The sequence below is a fragment of the Myxocyprinus asiaticus genome, chromosome 15, assembly GCF_019703515.2.
Source record: "Myxocyprinus asiaticus isolate MX2 ecotype Aquarium Trade chromosome 15, UBuf_Myxa_2, whole genome shotgun sequence".
NCBI classification, from domain to species: Eukaryota; Metazoa; Chordata; class Actinopteri; order Cypriniformes; family Catostomidae; genus Myxocyprinus; species Myxocyprinus asiaticus.
In genome coordinates, this window is record NC_059358.1 from 15,209,366 (window position 1) to 15,231,973 (window position 22,608).

General features: G+C 41.7%; 2 protein-coding genes across 9 annotated transcripts in view; one reads left to right on the forward strand and one right to left on the reverse strand.

Annotated features, from left to right (window-relative positions):
- Positions 1–22,608, reverse strand: part of LOC127453288 (mitogen-activated protein kinase kinase kinase 5-like) — a 422,352-nt gene that overhangs the window by 397,435 nt on the left and 2,309 nt on the right. The gene's annotated exons all lie outside the window — the stretch shown is intronic.
- LOC127453286 (receptor-type tyrosine-protein phosphatase U) overlaps positions 1–22,608 on the forward strand; it is a 330,391-nt gene that overhangs the window by 157,552 nt on the left and 150,231 nt on the right. For all 8 annotated transcript variants that reach the window (XM_051719543.1, XM_051719544.1, XM_051719545.1 and 5 more), the window contains exon 3: positions 5,265–5,536. In XM_051719543.1, the coding sequence (XP_051575503.1) occupies positions 5,265–5,536 (272 nt within the window). The remainder of the gene's footprint in view (positions 1–5,264; positions 5,537–22,608) is intronic.

Genomic DNA, 22,608 nt, shown 5'->3' on the forward strand with positions numbered 1-22,608 from the left:
TCTAAATCTATCCATTCATATGTCTGTAAATCCATTCAGGGACTTAATGGACATCTCTTAGAGATGCACTGATATAGAAATTTTGGATGATAATTATTTTTATGTAGTCGCTGATTTTTATGATATGGCCTATATGATTGCAAATATTATAAATAAATGCCATTTTGCCTGTTGATTAACATAAAATGCTGTTCATACTAAGTGAGATCACATGCTTCAAGTTGAATCAGGCACTTTATTCTAAAGTTCTATATGTTAAAATATATGTTAACATTAGTTAACATTAGTTAACATTGGGTAGCATGAATTAATGAAATATTATACAGCTTTTATTAATCATGGTTAATGATAATTTTTATATATTATATTGTTCATTGTTTGTTCAATGTAAGTTCATAATGCATTAACTATTGTTGACATTTACAACGTTTAATGTAGAAAATGTTTTGGTTTATGTAGAAATTAACATTAACCAAGATTAATAAATGCTTTAAAAGTATTTTCGTTTGTTTTCGTTTTTACGTTATTGTAATGTATTACTTCTGCTTCTAATATTGACCTAAGAATACCAACAATTACAAAAAAAAAAAAAAAAACTTACAACCAAAACCTGTATATTATGTCTTGTTTCATTTGCATATTTTTTATCGTTATAAGTATAAACCTGACTGAATTTAGTTCATTTGTTATTTTCTTACAGCATTTGTTTTTTCAGTGTAATTATGGAAACCAGTATATGGTGCATTCCTAATATCTGTTTCTCCATTTATGCTGTCATCCAGTTGATTAATTTATCAGCAATTTTGCGACCTCAGGATTGAGGGCTTTAATTAGCTATTTCATCAAAGTTAACCGCTATACCTTCATGGCCTTGAGATAATCAACTGTACCTTATGAACTACATACATGATTACATGCTACCCTCCACAGCCCCTCTGTGGGATGAGATGCATGTTTAATACCACTCCAAAGCTCTTTATATGTAGATTTAGCCTTTTTTTCTTCATTCCTTCCTTCCTTCCTTCCTTCCTTCCATCCTCCCTTCCTCTGCTTATGATGTGCTCTTCAAATGTCTCTAGAGTGCAATATGAGGAAGCCTTGAGAAATCTAATTAACCAAAATGCCTTAAGAGAGCAGGGCTTTTCACACACGTATACTCGCACTCACTCATGCTCACATGTTGGTGCGGCTATCCTTATGAGGACTCTCCACAGACATAATGATTTTTATACTGTACAAACAATAGATTCTGTCCCCTAACCCTACCCCTATACTTAACCCTCCCAAAAAAAACTTTCAAAATTTTTACATTTTCAAAAAAAACATCTTTTAGTGTGTTTTTTGAGCGATTTGAAGTATGGGGAAACTAGAAATGTCCTCATAAACCACATTTATAGCATAATACCTTTGTAATTACCAGTTTGTAACCTAAATTTCCTCGTAAACCACCCAAACCCGCACACACACACACACACACACACACACACACACACACACACACACACATACAAATAAATCAAGGGCTGTCCACTTTAGGGCCCTTTAGAGAGGACCTGGCTCCATAGAGCCATCAGCTTTCATACCCATACAGTATATTTACATCTGTCTTCAAATAATATTCACTAACAAAAATGTATCATAGAATTACCATTATTTTTTTTAACATTGTACCACGGTAATATCATGTTGTTAGGACTTTTACCATGGTAATACCATGGTTTTTGAACACGAACATGATGGTAATACTGTGGTGTTCTTTGAAGTACCTTGGAATACTATGTAAATAACATGCTGAATATAGTAATCAAATGCCATTATGGCAGGGGTATTCAATTAAAGTTCCAAGAGGTCCGTTCTCTACATTTCCGTCCCACCAAAGGTCCGGACAATAATAACTTGTTTCATAGCCATGCTGACTAACGGCAATGTTTAAGAAATGCACATTTTGTGGAATAGTTATTAATAAATGTCCAAGTTGGCAGCAATACTTAAAATAAGTAAAAGTACAATAAGAAAAAAATACATGAATCATAAACAGTCAAAAAAGTCTCTTAATAACTGGGCAAGAATGAATACATTAAAAAATCTCTTTGTTTATTATCAATAGGCTCGAAAAGTGTTGATTAATAAAGCTCATTTTAGATGGGAAAAAATAGTTTCTAGTCTAAAGGCGCTCTGGAACCATTATCCTGTCACAAACCTTGCTTAGCTGAACTGTCCGAGTCATTTCAGACCCATAAAGATTGTTTCACTTTGCTTCATTTTCATTTGAGCAAAAGTGTGCTGTGTGTTTTAGCGAAAGATGCCGGTATCCATCTATATTGCTTTTCACTGTATTTCTCCACTACGGTCTACTGTCGGTAAAATAATCACATATGCAGCTCTACTATGCGGAGCCTCATATCGCGGGTCGGGGGAGAGAGGCAACGCGTGCGGAGTGCGAAAGGGTATTAATGAAGTGTGTTCGGTGCTAGAGAAGAATATTAAAGGATATAGCACTGAAAGATCAGTGCTATCTATTGCCCAGAATGCGTGCGGTGTACACAGCTCCATTGTTTTTTCATGCTGCTAAACTAAAGAGTAGAAATGGTGAGATGGGGCACCCAATGTCATGATGTCTTGTGGTCCAGATGGAACTAATCTGGGGTCCGGACCTGGACTGCAGTCCGCTAATTGGTGACCGCTGCACTATGGTATATAATAATGTACCAATGTATTGGACATCACTTCATGTTACCACCACAGTATTTTCTTTAATGGTATATAGTAGTATAAGTAGTAAGGGCAAAAGATGATTAAAATGGTGAAAAAACTTTCACATTCATATAATTGCTAACCTAAAATCTAAATGTTGAAATAAAAGTTCATGGACACATTATGTGTCAACTACACATGGAAGGGTTCTGTTTGGTCAGTGTTGAAATGAGCTTTAAGGGTGTTTTGGGTTGTCATGTCCTGAATGTGTGTATGTATATATGTGGTTCATCTGTAACTATTCAGACAACCCAGTGCTTCACCTTGCAGATGGAGCCCCTAACCCTAATGTCCCATTGTCCTCTGTGCATAATCGGCATGTCATGTTGATTAATTCTGAGCAAGCCGGCTGTTCTCTTGTGTGTTTGTATGTGCAATGGCCCCAAAAAAGTATTTGGACAGTTTTGTCCACTTAAGAAACAGTTAAAAATAAAAGTTCATTGCATTAGAAAATACATTTTAAACCAAGTATTATCTGCAAAGAAATGATGCTTAACCTTTTCTCAGAACTAACCATTTTTGCAATTACTTTTAACAAACTGGTATCAAGATAATTTTTAGTGCATGTATGAATTTAGTTCCCCTCAGGTTCACACTGATGTAGATCATCACATTAACGTTTGACAACCAGAAAGTATCCAAATATGTTTTGTCTTCATTTTGAACTGTATATCTATTGTTTTATCATTCTAAACCTAACATCTTTTTGTGAAAGTTTTGCTTTATAAGTGTGCTTGTGTGCTATCTTTCTTTTGAAAATGCCAGATATTTGTGAAACACAGACATACATTTTAAGGGTTCTTTTAGTGTCCAAAAACTTTTTGAGGCAGCAGAATATGCCTCTATTTGAGTGTGCCTGTTGCTTTACCAATATCTCATACACTTCTCTCTTAGTACAGAGAAATTTTGCAATTGTCACACTCTGTAGAGAGCCTCGGGGCGAAAAGGAGCATGAAGAACATTTTAGTATTCCATGCTGTTCGTAGACTTTTTCTCTCAGCGTTGAGAGAGTAATGCCAAAATTGTCATCCTTTGTAAACTCACTGAAGGGAGAGATACACTGAGGAAAGAGACAAATAGTCAAACAAGGGCTTTTGAAAAGTAGGAATGGGAAAACTACACTGAACTTTCTGAGGAGGCTGAAATACAGCAGATACGCTCCACAGAAGCTTGGTTGCACTGGATGTTTCCCCCCCTCAGCCTCTATTATTATCTCAGAGCTAGTGTATGTGCGGCTGTTTCTTTTAAAAATACACACTTTAATATACATTAAAGCACTCCACAAAAATTTTTAACTACACAAGAATGTGACCTGTTTTTTTCTGTGAATATGCTTTGTGTTATTTCCTACAGTTCTTTGCTTTAAATGATATCACCAGCTTACAGTACTGTATATATAATTGCCAAAAGCAGCAAAACTTGACTGCATGATAAAGGGATAGTTCACACAAAATGTTTAATTCCATCATCATTCATTCATCCCCAAGTCATTCCAAACCTGTTTGAATTTCTGATTCGTATTTCCACGTAGTCAACCTTCGGAACGTAGTGTTCGATGATGTGAAATGTGAGAACCAATGGTATCTGGTGTCAGAAGCTATGTGTCCATCCAAGTTGTGAATTTAATTTATGCAAAAAAAAAAAAAAAACGTAATATCGCAAAAGCAATGTGCGTATAAAACCGCGTTTCCATCCCTTGTGTTCAAAAGAACAAAATCGTCACTTTCGGATAGATTGTAGCCACTGTGACTTTTTTATTATTGAAATACTTGCAGTTTAGAACAAGTAGACAAAACACTCCAAAGAACTTGTCTCGTGCCTGGAAGCAACAGCGCATCACACAGTTCTGGGAGCACTATGTGTGTGCATTCCTCCATTCTTATGACTTTACCGTGTGGATCTATAAGATATTTTGTAAGATATAAGTGTGAATAAACCTGATCTTCGGCACAATTCAAATTTGTATTTGGCATATTTGCTCTGCGAACTCTTTGCAGGCTTTTTATTTTCAGAACAGTTATTTCAGGATGACCACAGCAACATTTCAGATGCGATGATTGGTCTGCTGGTCAGTCCAGAAATGAACAAATTATTCAGTCACATGACTTTTTTGATGTGCATCTTGTATTCCTAATAAATTCTATAGGAGTTTATATGTTAAATGTGTTTTCATCGTAGTTTATGCGCATTTCTTCTTTTCGAATAAAAAATATATCCACCTCAAGTGAGCGTATTCGCTTTTTATGTGCATTTTGAAGATTTTTTTTTGCATTTTGGTGTTTCCGTCTAACTGTTTTTACACGATATCCCAAAATGTGCATTAAAAATACATGGATGGAAACCCAGCTATTGATTCAATGCTAATGGTTTTTGGGGTTTGGTCATTAAATATTGCTATTATATATAAATATTAAAATGATCCGTAGTGGTTGATATTTACGTGTGTATGTGCATTATGTGATGGCAGTGACCTTTGACTGATTCTTCTCCTCTCTGTTTTCCTCCTCAAGGCTCCTACATGTTGGTCAACTCCTCCCAGCATGCAGCGGGGCAGAGGGCTCAGCTTCTGCTTCAGACACTAAGTGAAAACGACACGCACTGCGTCCAATTCAGCTACTTCCTGTACAGCAGAGACGGCCACAGCCCAGGGGCACTGCGGGTTTATGTGCGGGTCAATGGTGGGCCGCTTGGCATTCCCGTGTGGAACAACTCAGGCTCGCGTGGACGACAGTGGCACCAGGTGGAACTGGCAGTCAGCACATTCTGGCCAAACGAGTACCAGGTAGTCAACAATATGAAAACCCTTTTCTAGCAGGGGTGCACACAACAAGACATTTTACATTCATATACAGTATACTTACATCTGAATTAATGTTTCACTTACAAAAAAAGTATGATGTGGGGCTGTTCAGAATGAACACGTACTTGTGCTTAAAAAAGCTAGATGCAGCGCAACAGATAAAACAAGCAGATGTCTCGAGGCATGTTTTTAAAAGTTAAAGTTACTTTATATTGGAGACAGCAGCACTCTGCACCGCATCTCGCTGTTTTTTTCAGCGTCTCGTGTAAAAGGTAACAAATGTCCATCTAGTGCACGGACTACTTTTTTTGATGCGACGCGATTCATGCCTCCTCCTCCACATGTTGCGTGACCTTACCAACGAGTTTACGTCATCCCTCTCATGAGCGCATGTCACAGAGATGTACGGAAGTGAACATTTGTAGTTAAAAAGTATATAAGTATTGTTTTGTTTCTAAAAATAATCAACCATTTGGGTTCAGAAGAACTTTATTTGTCGACTGGAGTCGTGTGGATTATTTTGATGCACCCTAAATATGCATTTTGGACCGTCAAAAAATGGAGTACATTCACTTGCATTGTTTAAAGGAGGAGGCCTGAAATGAAATCCTAAAAATCTTAAATTCTGTTTTGATGAAGAAAGAAACTCAGATACATCTTGGATGGCCTGAGGGTGAGTAAATTATCAGCAAATTTTCATTTTTGGGTGAACTATTCCTTTAAGTCCAGATTCTAAGCTTTAAAATGACACCTATTTATTTATTTATTTTTCAGATCAAGCAAGTGGTTATTAATTTATTATGTAATTATTATTATTATTATTATCCCACAGGGAGTGCCCCTGGTATAATCTCAGTTCAATTAATCCATCTATCAAATATATATTTATACCCAATATATACATATATATTATTAAATATATATATTTGCACAAAAATGGAGTGCAAAACCATAATTACTAAAAAAGAAGTTGATAAAAACATCTAATGCAATATATTGTGATAATGTATGCAATTTGAGAGATTTATAAACAATCTTAGTGGGCTGGTCATTTTTGACCAGGAACACAAAATGTGTTAGCACAAATTAAACACAACACTAGGGTTAAAAACTGCACAGGCAGACACACAAACATATTCATTTTAATTGGCCCATACTGTATAAGTACCATGTTATTTTGTTTTATTTCATACATTTTATTTTCAGCATGTATACTCTGGGTTTTGGACACCATGATGATAATACTATGGCATTATTTAAAGTACCTTGAAGTACTCTTTAAATTCCATGGTTTGTGAATATGGTAATCATAAATCTACCATGGCAATCATATGCTACCTTGGTATACATCAAAGTACTGTAGTATTACCAGCTGATACTGCTACTGTACCATCGTATCACTACACCTTTTTTTGTAAGGGTCCACCAGAAATGTTAAAGTGTGTAATTTCTACACCACTAGCAGTACCAAACGGTATAACAAAAATGATGACCAACAATACCTTGTTTTCAGACAGGTTTGCCAAACACTCATTCCATCTTCCAGATTTCAGTTTGGATAAACAGGTAGCCCTTCCCGAAACTCACTCTATTGGCTCAGCCAGAAGTTGACATACCTCTAAGTTGTAAGAAGTTGTAATACCTCTCAAATTGATTTGAAAACATCACAGAGCAACAGTGTTTACACTCTTCCGAAGTCCACCTACGAAGTGATTTCTTATAATTATCTCTTCCTATTAAACTGGAATAGGAGAAAGTATTTTAACAGAAAAAATTACACACTTCACCTTTAAACATAAAACTCGAAGTAATTACTCTCTGTCAGGTTTGTTTTTATGAAGCAGTCCAACAAATGAACGATGTGACTGACAGCAGTTGTAATCTCAATGGCCGCCAATAGCAGCGTTTGTGGACGTAATTTGTTTACACAAAAAGGGATTACACAACTAGTGATTGAGACTGCTGTCTTATTAGTCAACCCCTCTGCTCTGTTTAATTAGCATTGATCTCTGCATGAATGTAGGTTAGTGCTATAGGGCTTGGTCAAACCCACAATATAGACCAATCAATAATGTTGACATAGTCTTCCCTAACTAGTAACCCAATTTCCATACAGTATCATCACAGACGAGACACAATTTACCAAATCACTGCTTATGAAATCTCAGTCTATGACAGTTTGTTCATGTCCCACCTGCGGTGATCGATTAGTGTCAGCGGTTGGTCTACTATTGGGTGACACTCTATACACTCTATGCAAGCGGGCAAACACAGGGGTCTTCATCCATAAATTCAATTTCTCCTTTCTGCAAACTCGGCGCAGCTGTCAGAAAGCAATTAAGTTGAGTAGTATTCGCTTTATCGAGAACTGTCAATCTCTCCAACCTAATTAACTTTCACATGCCGGTGAAAAGATGTGGCCTTCATGTGTAAATAATAGTCCTCCTGCCAGTCAACAAGATGTGAAGGTGGAGGGGACATGACAATAGAGAGAATTTGTTGTGTTTGTGTGTGCATGCACGGTTGATTCTTCACATTTGTCAGTTTTTAGTCAACATGAAATAAAAATTGGCCCTATTCACCATCTTAAAGGGATAGTTCACCCAAAAATAAAAATATTTTTTTCTCATCATTTACTCACCCTAATGCCATCCCAGATGTGTATGACTTTCTATCTTCTGCAGAATACAAAAAAAAAAAAAAAAAAAAAAAAATATATATATATATATATATATATATATATATATATATATATATATATATATATATATATATATATATATATATATTAAATATTTCAGCTCTGTAGGTCCATACAATGCAAGTGAATGGTTGTCTGAACTTTGAAGGTCCAAAAAGCACATAAAGGCAACATAAAAGTAATCCATAGGACTCCAGTGCTTAAATCCATGTCTTCAGAAGTGATATGATAGTTGTGGGTGAGAAAAAGATCAATATATAACTCCTTTTTTACCATTAATCTCCACTTTCACTTTCACATTTTTCTTCTTTTGTTTTTAGCGATTCACATTATTTGTGCATATCACCACCTACTGGGCAGGGAGGAAAATTTATAGTAAATAAGGATTTAAGTATTGATCTGTTCCTCACCCACACCTATCATATTGCTTCAGAAGACATGGATTTAACCACTGGAGTCCTGGCCACCAGTTCTGGCCATCATTCACTTGCATTGAGCTGAGATATTCTTCAAAAGAATTGTGTTCAGCAAAAGAAAGTCATACACATCTGGGATGGCACGAGGGTGAGTAAATCATGAGAGAATTTTAATTTTTGGGTGAACTATCCCTTTCATAAACACCCCTGGTCTTATTTTGCATGATTCATCAGTGCATGTTGTTCCAAGAAAAATAAAAAGTTTGTTTTTGTTTTATTTCATCAAAATGACACAAATTTCCTTTTTGGCTAGACACCTCAAAGGTCACTAAGTTAGTATGAACAGGCACCAGTGTTGTTTTAAAAGGGGAGTAGCCCTCCACAATTGTAAACAGTGGAGCACCAACTTTTCACAATCCAGTCAATTTCCATTGAAAGTTCTATCTTAAATGTTTGTTTTTTAATATTTTCTTTTATTGGATATCCTGTTCCAGTCAGAAATGTGTCACATTTTGGTAGGATAATGGCTTGCAAATGTTTTATTTTCACTGTAAACATTAATAAAACATTAAAGCAGAAGTAGTTTTAAAGTATGTTAATACTTTTTCTTATTCCAGTCTAATGTGCAAAGACAAATTTAAACCGACACAGCAACATTGGCACAACCAACGCTGTAAGTTTGGGGCAGGACTTCCGGTTTGTTCCTACCAATGGAAGGCGGAAGGAGTGTTCGAGACAGAATAGTATTTTTTTATTATTTTTTTTTTATTTTGTTTGGTGCTCCTAGAGGTACAGGAATGACACACTTCACAGAAAACAGTCATTGTTTTTCTTCATCAAAACAACAAAAAACTGTTGTACTCTTATAACCAGCGCAGTCATTTAAAGTCTTTCGTCATTAAAACAGTGAGTGTGTGTGTGGCAACTCTGCTCAGCACTGTAGACATCTTGGAAGTTTTTGAGTATTTAGCGATCAGAGGCTGAATTACTGCCATAATAGTTTGTGCTTCTGATTAGCTTGCTCTTTCTCAGCATAGTTTTCTCACAGCGGGAGTCAGAATGCTAAATCACGCTTGGAGCCTGGAAGATGGCACACTGTCCTTGTCAATCGAGAGACTAGAGCTGTGCCACAGTACCCAGTGTACTAATCCTGAGCCAACAAGAAGGATCTTTTAAAGCTCTGTTTTAACAGTTGTCACATTTTGAGACCATTCAGATGGTCTCCCGTGGCAATGACAGTTTGGGCCCTTTGTCATTGCCTTTAATTAAATTCTGTTTGTTTATGTGTGCTTAAGTGCTTTGTGTTTTTTTTTTACTTTGTCTGTATGTCTCTCTTTCTCTCTACCTGCTGTCTGTGTTTAGCTTTTCCTACAGTGTATTTTTGTACCCTGTTTTTCACACACTTAGAGACAAATTTACTAAACAGTTGGGTCAATTTTGTGTATATGATTGTGTATATTTTACTCTTTCTTGTTATGTTTTATTTAACAATTATTGAATTTTTTTTAAAGGAATATTCAGATTTCAATGTACAAGTTAAACTCAATCAGCAGCGTTTGTGACATAATGTTGATTACCACAAAAAAATACTTGTACTTCAATGTAATGTAATGTACTTCACACTGCTCCAGTGATCTATTGAAGATCTGTGTGAAGATGCGGGCCTGCTGGTTAGCACAAGATCTAAGACATGCAGGTGAAACACCATCTGGGCCCTGTGCTTTCCTTATCCTTTGTTTTCAAAAGACACAGCACACATCATCTTCACAGATCTTAAGTGCAGGTTGAGTAGCAGGAGGGGGGAGGAGGGGGGTTGCAGGAGGTGTTGGTGTTTGTGTGAAGTGAAGGTCAGAGTGGGTGTGGGGTATGAGATTTGGCCTTTCAAATCTACAGTAGAACACATTCAGGTCGTCAGCCAGTTGTTGGTCCACCACAGGGTTGGGGGTAGGAGTCCTGTAATTCATAAGTTGTTTCATGCCACTCCACATTGATGCAGGGTCGTTAGCTGAAAACTTGTTTTTCAGCTTCTCAGAGTATCTTCTTTTAGCCACTCTGATTCCCTTATTCAGTGTGTTCCTGGCCTGATTGTACAAGATCAATCCCCAACTCTGTAAACATCCTCTTTGGCCTGACGAAGCTGCCTGAGTTCCGCTGTAAACCATGGTTTGTCATTGTTAAATGTTAAATAAGTCCTAGTAGGAATGCACATATCCTCACAGAAACTGATATATGATGTTACAGTATCTGTGAGCTTGTCCAGATTGGTGTGTGCAGCTTCAGAAACACTCCAATCAGTGCAGTCAAAGCAGGCTTGTAGTTCCAGCCCTGCTTCGTTGGTCCATCTTTTTATAGTCATTACTACAGGCTTAGCAGATTTTAATTTATGTCTGTAGGTTGGAAGAAGATGAACCAGACAGTGGTCAGATAGTCCCAAAGCTGCTCTAGGAACATGCTTTTAAAATGGAAGTGAATAGGTCACTCTGTAAACGTTTCAATATTCACTGTTTCAAAAAGTATAGCTGCAACACATAAACAATATGCTTGTTAATATGGTTTTAATGTGATAAACTTACATACTAACCTTATCTGTTTAATGCTTTATCCAATTTTACAACTTTGTTGCCAAGATACTGAAACACTGTAAACTCTAAAACCCCAAAACAACTGCATAACCAACAATTTAAACAACTTTTCAGCTCAAATAATACACAAGTTTTAACAGAAGAATTAATGTATGTCAGGGGTGCTCACACTTTTATGGCATGGGATCTACTTTTTCATAATGATATTACAGTTAGATCTACCATGCACAATTGAAATAAACAATGTAGGCAGTGTTGTCACGATACCAACATTTCAGTTGTTGGAACCAATACCAGTGAAATTTGATGATTCTCGATGCAAGAACTAATACTGACTAATTTATTAATTAGGTAAACATTGTTTCAAGTTCTCAAGTAATTATTCAAGGCAAGGAAACAGTCAGTAATAAAACAAGACCAAAGAAACAAATTAAGAAAACAGTGCATGCTTAAAATTTCTAATTGCAATATCAAGTATTCAAGTAAACATTCTTACATTCTCATGGATTACAGGTCTTCACTGTATGATTATAAAACATTAATATTTTATTTTAAAGCTACTAAAAGAGCAATGGATTTTTAATATTAATGACAGTGGCAGGTCTATCAGGCTGCATTTACACTGCAAGTCCGATATTTTGATACAAATCCATTTTTTTTGTCCTGGTGTTTACACTTCAGTCATCACTAAATATGTTTCTATCAATACCTCGCTAAGACAGGCATTTTGAAATGTATTTGACCATCCCACAGGCGCGTACACACACACTCACAGCACACAAACGTCACAAACGCAAAAATAAGCCATCTGTCAGACAGTGCACAGAGGCAGAGTTTTTGATACGTAGGATGGCAGGGGAAGAATAATTTGTATTCACGAGGAAAGCGATACCTGATTGGATGAGTCAGTAATATTTATCAGGAAAGCGCTACCTGATTGGACGGAGGAAATATAGCCCTTCCCCTAATCGTAACCGTAACCAGTCAGGTACAGCTTTCCTCATAAATATTAATGAGTCTTCTCCGGCCATCCTAAGTTTTGGAAATCCACCCGTGTGGGAGCTGAAATGAGGAGATAAAAGTGATATTTATGAATTCTCCAAGTTTTACGAGTTTCTCTTTCTACTTCCTTTACCGTTTGACTTGTTAACGAGATCAACAAGCGGTTGTCTTGCGACGTAATGAACACCCCTGATGTAAGTGCTTTTATAAAATTATAAGCTTTAAGTTTTTGTCTTTTTTGTTGTCTGTTTGAAATGGATTGAACCTATTCACTTCCATTTTAAGTGTCAGTGTAACCCTAATTGTTTTTTTGTTTTTTTATAAATAAAAGGAGGGACAAGTCAGACATTTTTTTGTGGTAATAAACATTATGCCACAAACACTGGCGATTGAGTTTAACTTGTGTTGAAATCTGAATATTCCTTTTAAAAAAAAAAATGCAATAAATGTTCATTAAAATATAACAAGAAAGAGTAAAATGCCACATGCACAAAACTGACCCAACTTTTTAGTACATTTTAGTACAAGTTTGTGGGAAAAAAACTAAAAAAAAAAACCCAACATACACTGACAAAATACCTTCCAAAAATTGGCCCTAATCAATTTGATTGTTTTAAGTGCCTCATTGTAACCTGGAGTTTGCTTTTTTTTTTTTTTTTTTTTAAGAAAAGGAAAGACAAGTCGATAAAGTTGTGTGGTAATCAACATTATTTTTCTCCTTATTTGCTCCAAAAGCATAAAGACCAATTTGAGTGTGTGCTGGGCCTGATGAGGCCTTAAACCAGATTCATGTGTGTGAGCATCTGTGTGTGTGAGCATTTTTTAAAACCATTTTATCACCTCAAGCTGGGCATTTTTCTTGAGTTTGGGATGATAACAAAGATATGTGAAGCTTTGTGCCCATCTCTGTGTATCCCAGGTCTGTTTACCCAACCAGAGACAATCCCATGAACTCAGAGTTTTTCCGTGAAGATGAACTAACAAGTTCCAGGAAGCTATCAGGCTCAAAAGCAGGCTTTTGCTTGGCACAAACATGGCCTTGTTTGTCGTCAGTTAGTCTTTCTCTCAGCCTGACCAGTGTGTCTTTTCTTTTATGGCTTCTTGACTAACTGCAACTATATTCAAATGGGAAAAAGTGAAATGCTGATCCGCTAGAAAGACTTATGCTAGTAATCTCTGCTAAGACCCTTTCAGTCTTGATGGCCTCCAGACTTGCCCTAGGATTGCACCATGACTCGCCACAAAAAGGATGAGAACAAATAGAACAAAACAAGCAAGACCATGAAGAAAATCATTGTCTACAGTCATAAAGCAATACAAAACAAATGCTGAAATGTTGCAGATAAGAGCAGCGTAGTGTCATTGAGTCCTGTGTTTCAGCCATTAAACAATTGAAACCTCAATGGAAAGGTCCTATGAAGTAGTTCTCAACATGAACTTCAAGGACAACATGGTTGATGTTCGCTAGAGCCTTTAAGCATTATGTTAACTGGCTTTAAAAATTGTCCAGCGTTTTTAACTGTATCCTGGCTGGCAGTCTGTTTAATCTCTAGTTGAAGAGGTCCACTTCTCTTGACAGCTTGAGGGCAGTGCTTTCACAGAGAGAAGTGAACGGTTTGAGACAAAACCATACAACGCTTTTTTTTTCCTGAGCTGAAATCATCAAACTGATTATTTTCATGAACTGAAACCCTCTCACCTCATTCGCACAACAAGGCCATCCAGAAATCTCTAGTTAGGAGTTCATAGACTGTTTGTTTGACTCTTGTTGTTGCCACATAATTAAGGGTTTCCAGCAAACAAACAAAACTCTTAGCTATAATGAATAGTTTTAGCTGGTAATAGATTTCTGATAAACAAGTACAAATGTTGATTATTGTCATCCACATTGTTTCCTTCTTATTGCCAAAATTTAATTCTTCATAATTAAGCACTTTGATTAATAAAGTAAACACAGCTTTCAGTAAGCTTAGCCAAGATGCTGTTACAGTATATCAATATTTCTCAGCTTTTTGACAATATTTGATATTTGCAGTATTTTGAAGTTTATGTTTTTGTTTTGAAAAGGTTTAAAAGGTTATTTCTTTCAATGACTACATATTACAACATATTTTATACTAAAATATTTTACTATATAAAAAGAGCCATACAGGGACTTCCGTGATCATATCTGAGTGAAGATGTAAACAAATCTTTGAATTAGAGTTTTGATTCATTAAAAAGAACAGATTCAACTGATTTGAACTAAAATTAATCAAACTTACCAACTCTAACGTTGTCTTAAAATCGTCATGGTTACTTTCGTAACCTCCATTTCCTGATGGAGGGAACGAGACGTGTCGATGTAGTGACACTAGGGGTCACTCTTGTGAGCCCCAAACTCCTTTTTTGAAAAAAGGCCAATGAGAATTGGCGAGTGGAATTTGCATGCCACTCCCCCGGACATACGGGTATAAAAGGAGCTGGTATGCAGCCACTCATTCAGGTTTTGTGCTGAGGAGCCAAGACCAGGTCCCGGCCATTTCAGCGGGTAGTTCAGCATTGCGGCAAGAGGGACTCAATGTCTCGTTCCCTCCATCTGGGAACGGAGGTTATGAAAGTAACCAGGACGTTCTCTATCTGTCACTCACTCGACGTAGTGTCGATGTAGTGATACTTGGGGTCCCTATACAAACGTCACAACTAGCTGAACTGTGTTGCGTGAACTGGCGGTGTGTGACAGGCAGACTGCTGTGTGCCTCGTAGCCAGCGTACCAGGCCATCATGTAACCTCGCCCAACGCTCTTATGAGCATTGAATGGTCCATCAGGAACAAGTCGACTGCCCAACTATAGGGACAGGTTAACCCAACCAAGGCCTCTTTTCCCTCTTTTTTCTCCCCAAAAAGAGAGGAATTTGTTAACTGACTGGGAGCCATGAGTGTCTGCATCAGGGGGTGTCCCTCCCAAGGGGAAGACACCGCGGAGACCACACCCCACCCAAAAAGGGGGGGGGGTATTTTGAGTGGAATACGTCACACGGTCTTACCGAGTCTTGTCGGAAGTATGTCATGTGGAGAGGTCCCATGGTAGGTCCTACCCGAAGGGGGAGGGGTTTCTACAGAGCATGGCGACCGGGGCAGAGGGGCCTCTGCCCAAGAAAGATGCAGTTTGCCATCAAGGAAACAATTTTGCAGAATATATCACATGGGGTCGCCTTCGGGGAACCAGCACGTGGAGCACCTACCTCAGGGCCGGTCAGTGAGTTTCTCCGCAAACTCAGCTGCCAGAGGGCTAAGGAGGAAAGTCATTCAGGGATCACGGTCTGTGAACACGACTGGGAGTCAAGAGCGCACGTCTTCACCTCAAGGGAGGGGAGAGGCGCTATGCGCAAGCGGTACACCCAGCCAGTTGTCCCAGAACTTACCTGCTCGTGCCTGCCAATACACGGGACGAGACCGGCTCAACCTGGAGATTGTAGAACCTCACAAAGGTGTTGGGTGTTTCCCAGCCCGCTGCTCTGCAGATGTCTGCCAAAGAGGTGCCACTGGCCAGGGCCCAGGAGGCCGTCACACTCCTGGTGAAGTGGGCTCATAACCCCATAGGGGGTGGCACGTCCTGAGCATGATATGCCATCGTGATGGCATCAATGACCCAGTGAGCAATCCTCTGTTTGGAGACAGCGCTTCCTTTCTGCTGTCCACCAAAGCAATCTAAGAGCTGCTCTGAGCTTCTAAGGCTCTGCGTGCGATCCAAATAGATGTGTAAAGCTCGCACTGGACAAAGCAAAGCCAAGGCTGGGTCTGCCTCCTCCTGGGGCAGTGCTTACAGGTTCACCACCTGATCCCTAAAAGGAGTCATGGGAACCTTGGGCACATAGCCCGGTCGGGGTCTCAGGATCATGTGAGAGTAACCCGGACCGAACTCCAGGCATGATTCGCTGACAGAGAAAGCCTGCAGGTGCCCTACCCTTTTGATGGAAGTGAGCGCAGTTAGGAGGGCAGTCTTCAAAGAGAGTGCCTTAAGCTCAGCTGACTACAAGGGCTCAAAGGGAGCTCCCTGTAGACCCTGAAGGACTATGGAGAGGTCCCATGAGGGGACGAGGCGTGGTCTGGAAGGATTCAACCTCCTAGTGCCTCTCAGGAACCTGATGATCAAGTCATGCTTCCCCAAATACTTACCATCTACTGCATTGTGATGCGCCGAAATAGCGGCTACATACACCTTCAGGGTGGAAAGGGACAGCCGCCCCTCCAGCCTCTCCTGCAGGAAGGAAGCACTGACCTGACTGTGCATCTCTGGGGGTCTTCGCATAGGGAAGAACACCACTTAGCGAACAGATGCCACTTCAAGGCATACAGGCGCTTCATAGATGGAGCCCTAGCATGAGTGATCGTGTCTACCACCGTGGGTGGTAGGCCACTTAGATCTTCCGCGTCCCATCCAGGGGCCAGACGTGGAGATTCCAGAAGAGTCACGAGGAGCATGAGATCCGAGAACTACGTCTGGGTGGGCCATTAGGGTGCTACTAGGATGATCTGCTCCTTGTCCTCCCTGACCTTGCACAGGGTCTGTGCAAGTAGGCTTACTGGGGGAAACACATATTTGCGTAGTCCAGGGGGCCAGCTGTGTGCCAGCGCATCTATACCGAGGGGTGCCTTGGTTAGGGCGTACCAAAGTGGGCAGTGGGGGGATTCCTGGGAAGCAAACAGGTCTACCTGTGCTCGACCGAATCGACTCCAAATCAGTTGGACCACCTGAGGGTTGAGTCTCCTCTCTCCCCTGAGGGTAACCTGATGTGACAGTGCGTCTGCTATGGTGTTGAGGTCGCCCGGGATGTGAGTGGCTTGTAGCGACTTGAGGCAATGCTGACTCCAGAGGAGGAGACGGGGACAGGCCAAAGGGGAGGACCTTGTACTGGTATGCCTGGCCTTCGAAGACAAACTGCAGGAAGGGTCTGTGTTGAGGTAAGACCGAGACGTGAAAGTACGCGTCCTTCAGGTCTACCGCCACGAACCAATCTTGATGCCGGACGCTCGCTAGAATGCAGTTTTGCATTAGTAAGGGTTGTAGAACCCTTTCTTCATCTCGGCTGGAGGGACAGGCTCTATCGTGGCCTTGCGCAGAAGGGTAGCGTTCTCTGCACGCAAGGTAGCTGCGTTCTCGTGCTTCACCAAGGTGAAGTGGACGGCTCTGAACCTGGGCGGGTGCCTGGTGAACTGAATCGAGTAGCCGAGTCGGACGGTCCGGCCATCACGACGGGTTGGAAAGCGTGAGCCACGCATCCAAACTCCGGGTGAGGGGGACCAAGGGAATGATCACATCGGATGTACCGGTGGGTGGGGCCTTGTGGCGGGGTGGAGCCTCGCGGCGGGGCGGAGCTCGAGATGCCACGTTGAGGGGATTCGAGACCCGTGGCCGTGCTGAGTCCAGGGACATCGAAGCAGTGACCTGGCTCCTACCGCCCACCATAAGATTGGCCGAGGAGGGGGGAGGAGGAGTCTCGTCCCTGTAGTCCACCGGTCCAATCCCGTGTGGGCGTGTTTGTGCCACAGCTGGGCACACAGGGGCGGGCGCCATACCTGCAAAGATGGGACGGCGGACGCCTACCCGAGAGACCGCGCCATGACCTTCGTCGCCCGGAGAGCGAGGTCGGTCACCGAGTGCAGTTCCTGCATCAGTCCCGGATCAGAACTACCCTCGTGCAGTTCTTTTAGCGCCTTGGCTTGGTGTACTTGCAGGAGAGCCATGGTGTGCAGGATGGAGGCGGCTTGTCCAGTGGCACCATAGGCTCTAGCCGTCAGGGACAACGTAAACCTACAGGCCCTGGACGGGAGTTTCGGGCGCCCACGCCTGGTGGCACTGCTCTGCGGACACAAGTGCACCGCGAGCACCTTATCCACCTGGGGGATCACCGAATACCCCCTGGCCGCTCCGCCATCAAGGGTAGCGAGAGCAGGGGAGCTGAAAGACCGGGACTGGGCAGTAAAAGGTGCCTCCCACGATCTTGTCAGCCCCTCATGCACTTCCGGGAAGAAAGGAATGGGGGCGGGGTATGGCCGTGGGCGCCGCCCCGAGCCCAGGAACCAATCGTCGAGCCGCGAGGGTTCAGGGGAGAGCGGAGGGTTCCACTCTAGCCCGACGCTCGCGGCTGCCTGGGAAATCATGTCCGTCATTTCCACGTCGGCCTGGGACTGGGCGACCATTCCCGAAGGAGGAAGCCCAGTCGAAGCCTCTGCGTCCGACTGGATGAGCCCGCTCTCCGATGTTGCGCTCGGTAACTCGTCTTCTTCCCGGGCTCTGAACGAGATGTCGAACTCACCCTGAGACGAGCTGGCGATCTCGTCCGAGCGCCCGACCGGAGCAAGCGAGCGTGCTGGGGAATGGGAGGTCCGTGGGGGGATACCCGGCAGAGGTGGTCCCATTTAGGTCCCCAAATCGCCCCCAGTGCTAACCGGCATGGCCTCATACCCGTAGGTAGAAGGACCGAGGCGTAGAGCCGCTGGTGTGGCTTGCTTTCTTATGAATGCAAGCCGCGATCCTAACGTTGCCATGGTCATGTTCTCACAGTGAGGACAAGACCCATCCACGAATGATGTCTCCGCATGGGCAGCGCCCAGACACGTAAGACAGCGATCATGGCCATCAGAAGCGGAGAGATATCGACTGCAGCCAAGAATAACACACAGACAGAAAGGCATCTTTAAAAAGACGTTCCGTGTGTGCCGCTTTTTAGAAAGAAATTATACTCTTTTTTTTTTTTGAATATACTCTTTTAGTTGTTTCTGCCGAAGCACCCAGGGGTGTTCTCTGCACTCCACGGGTGCAGAGAGTGAGAAGCCGCTGAAATGCGCCGTAGAATCCAGCAGATGAGGTGAATGAACTTCGTGGATGAATTCAGCTCCGAAGAGAAAATCTGAATGAGTGGTTGCATACCAGCTCCTTTTATACCCGTATGTCCGGGGGACTGGCATGCAAATTCCTCTCGTAAATTCTTTTTCAAAAAAGCAGAGGTGTTTGGGGCTCCCAAGAGTAACCCCTAGTGTCACTACATCAACACAATGTCGAGTGAGTGACAGATAGGGAACAGTATCTTAGGGCTAGTTCACCCAAAATGAAAATTCTCTCATCATTTACTCATCCTCATGCCATCCCAGATGTGTATGACTTCCTTTTTTCTGCAGAACACAAACAAAGATTTTTAGAAGAATATCTCAGCTCTGTAGGTCCATACAATGCAAGTGAATGGTGATTCAGACCCTTGTAGCTCCAAAAATCACATGACGGAAACATAGAAGTAATCCATATGACTCCAGTGTTTAAATCCAAATCTTCAGAAGCAATATAATAGGTGTGAGTGACAAACAGATCAATATTTTTTACTCTAAATCTCCATTTTAATTCACCCTCATGTGCTATCGGAATTATAGTAAATACGAGTTTCCCACTCGGAAGTTGCACATGAATGACCACTCAAGTCTTAATTACGACTGAGAAACTCAAGAGATAATTTTGACATCCGAGTTTCCGAGATGGGAGGCGCCCTAAACTTTCAACATGGCGGAGGAGAGTAAAGTTTCTGTAGTGAATGACAGGTTTTGTTCATTTTTCTAAATACAGCTCATTGTTAGCGCTTGCTGTTTTGGTCAAATTCATTTATGAATATCAGCAACCATTTTATGCATGTTGTAAATTTTTACACTGTGAAAATAGCTTTTATTTGACCAAAATTCCATTATCAGAACTCTGTCTCTCATAATAAGATGTGCAACTGTGGTTATGTGACACGAGATACCATATTTCTTCCTTTCTGCTATCTCTGAACATTAATATAGAGAAAGAGGAGGGAAAGAAGGAAAATTGAATAGAGAGAGATAGGAAGAGATCGGAGGGAATGAGCAGAATGGAAACAGGGAGGGATCACCTTGAGTTTGAAATATTTGAGTTGAAATCTCCCCATCTGCCATGCTCACTCATACATTTCTGCTGTTATTGGTGAAGTTGTAAGAGATAGTGGGAACTTGTAATCAAATATTAAAGATGTTATCAGGCCTGCCAAGACTGTCAAAAAGAATCTGATTTCAGCCTATTCGTACCTTCCTTTCCGCATATCACTCTCTCTCTCTCACTCTCTCTCTCTCTCTCTCTCACTCATGCTCTCACTCACTCACTCTCTCTTTCTGTCTCTCATGGCCTTCCAATTAAATTCACATCAACAAATCTGTATCTATGTTTTTCGCTCTCCGCCATGTTGCACAACAAAGCTGAAGCCACGAAAGAGTAATTGAACCTGACACATTCTTAAGAAAAGGCATGAGAGTGTAAATAATAAAAACTGATGATGGGTAAAAGAAAGAAATGTGAGACACAAGAGGACATTAGGTCATAGCCATTAATAATAATGTAGATGAATAAATGCAGTCCAAGAAGATGAATTCCTTGCATGAGCAGCAAGGAGTGAATACATTTGTGTGATGAGGAGGAGGGCGGGGCCGGGCCGTGACTACGCACGCCCGGCCCCTAATCGGGCTAATCAGCCGAGGAGAGGGATAAAGGCAGCCAGATGCAGCAGTTCGGGAGAGAGAGAGCCACACGCAGCTGCTGCAACCGGTTCTCACCACCTCCTTTCCCATTTGAACCCCAAAACCCGGGAAGGAGGAGGATGCGCTGTTGGGGAGTCCTCTCCACTGCCGTCCGCCCAAAGGAGCAGCCGTCTGCCGGGGGATGGAGGAGTTACTGCCGGCCGCCTGGATGCAGAGGAACGGCCGCCATCCGCAAGCGGAGGAGGGGCTCACTGCCGACCACCTGGAGCAGTGGAGCCACTGCCAGGTACGGAAGGGCTTGCTACCGGCCGGCAGAATGCGAAGGGGCATTCTATCCACCAGGGGTCAGATGACTCGCTCCTTTCTGCCCGGGGAGGAGTGGCTGTCATCTGCCAGAGGATGGAGGAGTGGTCGAGGACCAGGCGACGGCATGTCTGGGAACCGGCGAGCAATTTTTTTTTACTCTCTCCTCTCTCTCTCACTGTCGCTCTGCCTCACCCTTTCCCTCTCCTCTTTTTTTCCCTCCCCTTGTCGCCCACCCCAGTTCTAGAGAGGCGGGGAAAAGCCTGCCGGCAGGCGCAGCCAGAAGAGCAACACCCCAGAGAGGGGGAGGGGGGGGTGGATGTACAGGTGCATCTCAATAAATTAGAATGTCGTGGAAAAGTGCATTTATTTCAGTAATTCAACTCAAATTGTGAAACTCGTGTATTAAATAAATTCAATGCACACAGACTGAAGTAGTTTAAGTCTTTGGTTCTTTTAATTGTGATGATTTTGGCTCACATTTAACAAAAACCCACCAATTCACTATCTCAAAAAATTAGAATATTTTGACATGCCAATCAGCTAATCAACTCAAAACACCTGCAAAGGTTTCCTGTGCCTTCAGAATGGTCTCTCAGTTTGGTTCACAAGGCTACAAAATCATGGGGAAGACTGCTGATCTGACAGTTGTCCAGAAGACAATCATTGACACCCTTCACAAGGAGGGTAAGCCACAAACATTCATTGCCAAAGAAGCTGGCTGTTCACAGAGTGCTGTATCCAAGCATGTTAACAGAAAGTTGAGTGGAAGGAAAAAGTGTTGAAGAAAAAGATGCACAACCAACCGAGAGAACCGCAGCCTTATGATTGTCCAGCAAAATCGATTCAAGAATTTGGGTGAACTTCACAAGGAATGGACTGAGGCTGGGGTCAAGGCATCAAGAGCCACCACACACAGACATGTCAAGGAATTTGGCTACAGTTGTCGTATTCCTCTTGTTAAACCACTCCTGAACCACAGACAACGTCAGAGGCGTCTTACCTGGGCTAAGGAGAAGAAGAACTGGACTGTTGCCCAGTGGTCCAAAGTCCTCTTTTCAGATGAGAGCAAATTTTGTATTTCATTTGGAAACCAAGGTCCTAGAGTCTGGAGGAAGGGTGGAGAAGCTCATAGCCCAAGTTGCTTGAAGTCCAGTGTTAAGTTTCCACAGTCTGTGATGATTTGGGGTGCAATGTCATCTGCTGGTGTTGGTCCATGAAAACCAAAAGTCACTGCACCCGTTTACCAAGAAATTTTGGAGCACTTCAAACTTCCTTCTGCTGACCAGCTTTTTAAAGATGCTGATTTCATTTTCCAGCAGGATTTGGCACCTGCCCACACTGCCAAAAGCACCAAAAGTTGGTTAAATGACCATGGTGTTGGTGTGCTTGACTGGCCAGCAAACTCACCAGACCTGAACCCCATAGAGAATCTATGGGGTATTGTCAAGAGGAAAATGAGAAACAAGAGACCAAAAAATGCAGATGAGCTGAAGGCCACTGTCAAAGAAACCTGGGCTTCCATACCA